The sequence below is a fragment of the Arachis stenosperma genome, chromosome 1 (assembly GCF_014773155.1).
Source record: "Arachis stenosperma cultivar V10309 chromosome 1, arast.V10309.gnm1.PFL2, whole genome shotgun sequence".
Lineage (NCBI taxonomy): Eukaryota > Viridiplantae > Streptophyta > Magnoliopsida > Fabales > Fabaceae > Arachis > Arachis stenosperma.
The window spans coordinates 127,264,425-127,272,956 of NC_080377.1; the positions used below are offsets into that span (position 1 = coordinate 127,264,425).

At 29.1% G+C, this 8,532-nt stretch overlaps 1 protein-coding gene across 1 annotated transcript; it reads right to left on the minus strand.

Annotated features, from left to right (window-relative positions):
- Positions 1-3,008: 3,008 nt before the first annotated feature.
- On the minus strand, positions 3,009-6,256 carry LOC130983958 (protein NRT1/ PTR FAMILY 4.3). Its single transcript, XM_057907567.1, has 4 exons — positions 5,985-6,256; positions 5,606-5,823; positions 4,998-5,435; positions 3,009-4,310 (listed from the first exon to the last, which is right to left on the minus strand). The coding sequence occupies exons 1-4, from the start codon at positions 6,112-6,114 to the stop codon at positions 3,336-3,338; spliced, it is 1,761 nt and encodes a 586-aa protein (XP_057763550.1). The 5' UTR covers positions 6,115-6,256; the 3' UTR covers positions 3,009-3,335.
- Between the last annotated feature and the right edge of the window lie 2,276 nt (positions 6,257-8,532).

The window sequence follows — 8,532 nt, forward strand, 5'->3', positions numbered from 1 at the left end:
AAGTTTTTTGTTAACTAAATCCAACCAAATTAGTCTAAGATAACAAAAATCAGTTATGACTAACATTATTCAAAGTCTTACACACACACACGATTAGACTTAATTCATAAAAAGACTTGAATGTGTAGTATTACACACATAGACTTAATTCATAAAAAGACTTGAATGTGTAGTATTACTTACACACACAATTAGAAGCCAATTTTTATTGAAATTCATAGTTGAAAAAGTTCTTTTAATTAATGCATTTGTTACAGAACAAAATTAAAACTAATATAAAAAATAAATAATACTCTTTCAAGTCGATTTCTAAGAAAAATAACAAATTTATTTAAATTGAGAATTGATTATTCTAACAATATCTAATATAAAATTCTTAAATTGACTATGAAGTACCAAAAATTAAGTAAAAAATTATTATGGGATCAAATTTAATAATTTAGTGGGAACAAATAAATTTTATTATCATATACTACTCAAAAAAATTTCAAATTGTAGTGGAAACACTTGCCCCCACACTTATATACGTGCATCCGTTCCTGTGTATAGTTCTTATAATTGTAGATAGTGGTGATTTTTGTTGATTGTATTTGAAATATGTTAGACTTATACAAATATAAGTGAGTATATGTATAGAATAAAATTAAATTAAAAAATTTTTAAAAAATAAATTGAGGATTTGGTGCATTTTAAATTTGATTTTTTTTACTTAATTGAATTCTCTTATTTTTTTAGTAACTTTTAATATTTGAATTTGTTTATGAACTTTATTTTAATTAAAAATTATAGACATTATTATAAAAAGTTGTAAAAGTTTGAATTTTGTTAGTTTAGAAAATATTAAATTTAAATATATAAAGATATATATTAAATTTTCAAACAAATTTTTTGCTAAAAAATAAATTAGTTTACCATTGGACTTACAAGGAAAAAAATCTGACGGTAACAATATCTAAAATTTAGCTAATTAAAAATTTATATTCGCGATTAAATTTGTCATTAATTAGTAGTGGACGAAAAAAATTACCGATAAATAATTACCGATAAAATTTATACTATTAAATTTATTTTTCCATTATTAAATCTAACGGGTAAATAGGTTACTAGTGAATCTTTTTAATAAATTCATTGATAAATCTAATAATATACCACTTTTTTATAGTGTTGGAGGTATATTTTTTATAATTGTTATTACCATGATTATAAATAGCAAATAAAATAAAATAAAAAATATATATCCAAATAGATCCTTTAAGAAATTTTACCTTGAACGTTTTCGTCTATTTTTTATAATTGTTAATATCATGATTAAAAATAACAAATAAAATAAAATAAAAAATATATATTCAAATAGGTCCTTAACAAATTTTATCTCGGATATTTTCGTTTTCAAAAAAAATTTATTACATAAAGGTCCTTAAATTTTATAAAAGTAAGACATATAGGTTCTTTTGTCACACTTTTAATAACTTATTTATCCAAGTAAAAACAACTAGTTTGACTAAAGTAGGAACTTATGTGTTATGTTTTTGTAAAGTTTAGAAACTTCAATTAAAAAAAACTTTTTTGGAGACAAAGATGTAAAATTTTGTAGGAATCTATTTGAATAAAAAAAGTCTAAGGGTCAGCATTTTCATTAAAATCTAGCTAGTATTTAATTAATAAAAAAAGAGTATAATTTTATACCATTAAATGTAATCTTAAACTATTAAAAATATATACTAATAATGACTATTTAATGACTACAGTCTACAAATTACAAAATGTGCTAATTTTCTAATACTATTGACTTCGTATATACTCTAAAGAAAAAGTCTAGGGGCCAGCAATTTTGTTAAATTTTGGCCAGCATGTAACTATCAGAAAAATGTGAGCCATTGGATAAAATCTCACACCAATCTCACACCATCAAATCATCATTGATGGCTAGTTGATGGCTAACAATCACAAAAATTGCTGGTCCCCTAGCATTGCTCTACTCTAAAATAAATGATAAAGAAAGGAAAGAGAGGAGCACAGGAAGAGGAGAAGTGAGTGGAGCAAATAATGATAAGTTTGAAGAAGAAAATGGTGTGAGTGGTATGACAAGCAACTTTTGTTGTGAGGAAGTGGGGGCCGTGGCCTCTGTGTGTTAATCTTTTGGGCAACATTATGATATACCTATTGTCCTAGGACATAGGAGGATGCCAATTTCATAAACTCTTGAAAGGGAAGGAGAGGGGGGGCTCTCTTCAGCGGTAAAAACATGTTGGAGACATGTCTCTTTACATAAACGTACATCATTGTTCCAAACAACACCAGGCTAGTAAGTAGGAACAAACTCCCACGGATTCTCATGTGTAATCCTTCCTATCAAAATTTAATTTCTTCTGAGTTCTAAACTTGTATTCTTCAAAACATTAATATAATGGATTAGTTTGCAATTTCTTTGGTGATGTAACAAATTAACTACGCATGCATAGTGATATTACTTAGAAATTATATGTTAGGTTTCATATGCACTAGCCTCCTCTTCCTCACTTAAATGATTATGTCATTATCATTTACCCGCTTGTCTTTTAATTGGTATAGGATACATTTTAAAAGAAATTGAAAAACTTTTCTTTGTTTAACTGGTTGATCCTATTAGTAAAATTTTGAGACTAACTTTAAACACTATAGGATTCAAAGTAAAAATTTTCTAAAAAAAAATGTTCTCTTCGAATTTAATTATAAACCAATTTTTGTTTAAAAATTTGGTGTAAATAATCTTAACAACTATCCTATGTTATAAAATATATATATAAATATACCGTAACTAATTTATTAGTTAATTATTTGTATATAACCTTTTTTAAATTCATTTGTTGACTTAAGATATGATGAATGATGATATTGCAAAAAAATTTTATATTATAAATGATGTAATAAATTTTAATTCATAATGAATGCTTACGGAAAAAAAATACATAAAAACGTTACATAATATAGAGTACGTTTTTCAAAAAACAAATTATCGATTTTTTAATTTTAGATCCAAGTCAATATCACATGGACAATACTTTGTCCAGGAGTGTAACGTAAGTCTTACAAGCCTAGCATTCCGAAAAATATATAATTAAATTAACTTTTACATTCGATCAAGAAGATCAAGTACATGAAAAATTTTCAAATACAGAAAACTAATAAGATGTACGTACACCTCTCCAATGGACTTCAAATTAGAGAGTAATTAGATGAGAATAATATTACATATATTGAACTACTTATGGAGTAACTAAGGTTCCAGCCTCCTTAATTAGATATATGATTTTTTTTCCCCTACAGTTCTGTATAGCTAATATATGGCATATATACTAAGGAATATTATTATTGTGATTTGCAGAATATTTATTAGAGGAGGTGTTGTCCTTGGCATCATGATGAGATGAGGATGAAGGGGATGGAGAAGAGTACCATCTTGACCAAAACAGATAGTTGAGGAAGTTGAGCAAACTGAGTGAAGCCAGCAACCAGTAGAAGAGGTCCAGCCTGTCTTGGTTGAGGTTGTTATGGTGTAACCACCCGCCGCCGGAGGACCCTGTAGTGATCTTGTTGATCAAAGAGACCAAGACAGAGCTCAAGTAGAAGCCGAAGGAGTAGGAGCAATACGTTATGGCGGTCAAGAATGCCTGCATCCCCTTCAGTGGCTGCTTGTAGAAGAACTCAATGAGCCCAACGGCGGTGAACATCTCTGAGAGGCCGAAGATCAAGAACTGCGGAGTGATCCAGAAGATGGACAGGGTTTTGCTGTGGATGACGGCAGCGTCTCTTCTCTTTTTCTCCATGAGAGCAGCAGAAACCATGGAAAAGGTAGCGAGGAAGAGACCGAGGCCTATCCGGCGGAGAGGGGAGATTCCGGACTCGTGGCCGGTGATTCGTCGGGCGAAGGGGACGAAAAAGGTGTCGTAGAGAGGGACGGCGAGGATGAGGATGATGTAAGGGATGGACTGAAGCGAGGCGGGTGGGATGCGGAAGTTTCTGGTGAGATGAGTGTCCATGGCGCTTCCTTGCTGGACTGAGAATGTCTGAAGCTGTGCTAAGATTGTGTTGAAAACAATGGTGCATGCAAATATGGGAATAACTGATAGCAGCGTCTTCACTTGCGCTACTTGCTCAACACTGCACAATCTCCATGCGCTTTCCTCCTCCCACGATTCCACTCTAATGCATGCCTTGTCCAAGAACCTGAACTTATGGGTAGGGTGAAGACTCTCATTTTGGCTTCCATCAACCATTTGTGGATTAGATGGAGATAACTGCTTTCTTTTAAAAAATGCTGCTACAAAAACCTGATACAAAAGATATATAATAATGGAAATTAGATTATTTTGATTTACGTTTTTATTTTTTATTTTTATTTAAATATTTTCTGTTTTTTAGATTTTATAAAAAAAAAAGTAAAAATAGTAAAACAACAAAATTTTGTTTTCTGTTTTTATTTTTTTATTTTTTATTTCACAAAATTTAAAAATAGAAAATATTAAAAATAAAAATAAAAAATAAAATTACAAACTAAACGCACTTTTAGTCTAATTCTGAGACTATTAACTCAATTCCTTTAGTCTAATTTCTTTAGTCTAATAATCTAATCATATATTTTATCTCATACTTTTAAAAATTGATAGTTAAACATTAATAATTAACTGATAGTCAAAAATAATAATTTCTGATAACCTTTTAACATTTTTTCTAAAAGATGTTATTTTAACATTTTAGTATAAAAAATTAGTTAATATTAATTTAAAAATATTAAAAAATCATCATAATTTTTTTTTAATTTAAAAATTTAACAACATACTTTAATATATAGTTTCAGATATTGATAATAAAAAATAATAAATTTTAATAACTTTATAACATTTATCTTAATTTAAATATAGGACAAAAAATTAAGAGAAAGTATTCATGTGGCTTAATATTTCTCTTCTTGTAAAAGTATGAAGATTTGAGGTGGAGAAAGGAGAAATAAAATATACTTGAGCGATAGGAGTGAGGATGCTGCCTTGAGGGGGTTTGTTCCTGTAATAGAGAGTGCCAGAAAGGAAGCTTATCAAAGCCATAGCCATGACAGCAGCGGAGACGCCGAAGCCGACGTCCATTCCGGAGTGAGTTTGGAGCCAAACAAGAAGGGTCAAGGCAACAAGTTGTCCGACGGAGAAGGCAAAATAAGCAGCGTTGAAATAGGAAGAGAGCTTCTTCAACTGCTTTGGGTTGTCCTGATCGAATTGGTCTGCTCCATGAGCAATCATGTTTGGCTTCACACACCCGCTCCCTAACGCCACAAGGTATATTGCCACAAAGAATATCATCGCCTGAAACCCCTTTGCTTCTACGCACTCTTCCCCGCTCATTATATTGCATGCCGGTGGCTTCAACTGCGGAACATGAGCTTGCACTGACAGTAATATGAAACCCTGCATAATGCCCAATACTCAATTTTAATTTGTAACCTTAACCTTTCTAGGCCAGCCAGTACGACAGAAAAGAGAAAACTAACAAAATTATATTTCTCATGCCAGCTGTATGTATGTATTGTTGTTGGTTTTATAAAGACAAAAAATAGAGAGATAATTGAGTAGCTTACAGAAAGTTCGACAAAGGCAAAGATGAGGATGGTCCAGAAGCAGCCGAGATAAGAGTCTGAAAGGTAGCCACCGAAGAGGGCGAGGATAAAGATAGTCCCAACGAAGTTTGTTACCACGTTGGCAGACTTGGACAGTGAGAAGTGCATCTCATTCATTACATATGTTATCAGGTTGTTTCCCACTGCTGCTATTGCCATGATTTCAAATGCTTGCATCCCTTAATATATACAAAACCAGCACAAAGAATGAACTAATATAATTAATTAGGCAAATTAATTATTATTATTATTATAGCTAGTAGATAGCTAGTAGGTAGGTGTGACATGATATATAACTGCTAACTGAAAACTAGATCTGGAAGCAAGGAAGGGAGAATACCAAGAACGAAAGCAGCAGGTCTGAATCCGCCATGCTTAGAAGGATTGGAGGGCCTTCCTCTCCAGTCAAGGGACGTGGTGGTGTGTTGTCCTTCTTCTTCTAGGCGGTTGTTTTTGCTTCGCTGCTCCATTGGGATTGGGATTGGGATTAGGATTTGATTAGAGAGGTGAAGCACAGCGTGTATTGCGTTGCTTCTTGAATTTATAGATGGAAGGGAATAATTGTTGTTAGAGACTTACTATTAGTCCACTTACTCACAAACGTTGACGATGACGCTGTAACTGAAAGAAAGAAAGAAAGAAAGAAAGAAAGAAAGAATCTGAGCGAAAAGGAGGGAGGGGGGACTACCCTTGCTTTGCTTGTATTCGCACGTGTCCCACACCCTCCACTCACATACATCATCCATCCATCCACACGGTTCACGGGTGGGTGGGCTCCACTCTCTTGTCTCCACTCTACTTCTCTCTTCTCCTTTTTTTTTTTATTTAATCAGCATAAATATTATATAGAGATGTGCAAATTATACTGACTGATGTATATACATTTTAACAAATATAAATATAAATACAAATATAAATTATATATTTTTTTATATAAAGACTTATAAATATAATATAAATTATTATTAGTCAAATAATAATTTAAAATAATAATATTTAAATATATTAAATTGTTTAATATTTTTGTGTAAAATAATAAGTTACATATTTACAATTATCTATTATCCTATTAAATAATATATTATTTAATTAAATATATAAAAATATTTAATATTTGTCATTTTTCTATAAAAATATTTTAAATAATTACCTTAATTAATATACACATTTATTCTTTTCTAATAATTTATAAAGTTATATTAGGGGTATAACAAAATTAATTATTAAATTAAAATATATATTAAAATATAAATTAAATTATATGTATTTATATATAAATATATGATAATTAATTGTAATATATAAATAATATTTTTAAATTTTTAATAATAATTTTTTGATCTATTTATTCTCTGGGACAAATTCGATTCACCTACATACTTTTGCATCTTTGGTCTATATCTTTCTCTACAACACCACCAACCACCTATAAATAAATTACTCATTTATTTCCCTTATTATATTATGATATGGTCAAAATAGAGTTTAATTTCATTTTTCATTTATGGATTTTGCTGTTTTTAGTTAAGAATATCAAACTACAAAATTGATGAAAACTGTTATTAATATAATTAAAATTCATCAAATAATTAATTACTTTTGTAGAAAAATCAAACATTCTCTCTCTCGCTCTCTCTCTCTTTATGAGTTCAAATTTTATATTAAAACAAAAAACTAAAATTTTAATAAAAAATATTAGGAGTCTTAATCTATTTTTTAATTATCTTCTTAATTTCTAAATAAAAAGTTTAATTTTATTATTTTGATGTTTCCAAAAATAATTTTTAAATTTGTACTCTAAATATTAGGAGAATGAGTTATAATTTTTAATAATTACTCACTCAGTAGTACTTGATGCATAAAAGATCATTTTTAGTTTGATATTCTTAATATACACCAAAAATATAAAAAATGAGTGAATTAAACTCTTCTTATTATATTATATAATAAGTATATATAATAATACATAATGAAGTACTTAAAATATATGCGATAGAGAAATCTGAAATTTAAAATTTAATTCTGCTGTCAATACAATGGTTGATAATATACATTACTAGTATTCTTCTATAACAGCGACGACATTATTAGCTATATATAATCTGTTGTGAAAAGATTTATTCAATAATCCATATATTTTTTATGCTCAATGTTTGGTTTGGTTTTTATTCTTGCAAAAGAAGAGCCAAAGATTACGCAAAGAGTCAAGCCTGCATGCTATAATCACAAGAGAGGAGGCATAATAAGATGTTGGATGAATTGCACTTTGGTGCATGGTAGAGCCGTAGAGGAAATAATTAGTAGTTCCATGTCTAACACAAAACATACTTATTTAGTTATTTTACTTTCAGTTTTGTTTCTGATTTTGCATGTCTACCATCCTTAATTTCTGCTTTATTATAAGTATATACATATATAGAGACATTTTCCTTTGAACTTTCATGTACTAATTGCGAAGTAGTAATTAATAGTTTGATGTGATACAACAAAGACAAAGAGACCAAAACAAAAGGTTGTCGGTGTAAATTATTTTAACAACAGAATGATATGCTCATGTTTTTTGAATTCATTGGCCAATCTATTCCCTTTTAAAATCCCATGTCTCTTTGTCCTTTTTGTTTCATGGGAAAAAGCAGCACACGACATACTTTTCATATATATAATCATGTAGCTACGATGATTATGTAAATATTATTAAAATTAAAATTATATATTTTTTATATTTAAATAATACTTCTTTTAAATAATATTTTTTAAAATATTATAATTATCATATAATTACTGTAATATAATTATATTAAAATAATTTTTCTCTTTTTTTTTTGGTGACTTAAAAGAAAATAAACAAAAACTAAGAACGAGAAAAAAAAACAAAAAACTGCTTAAGA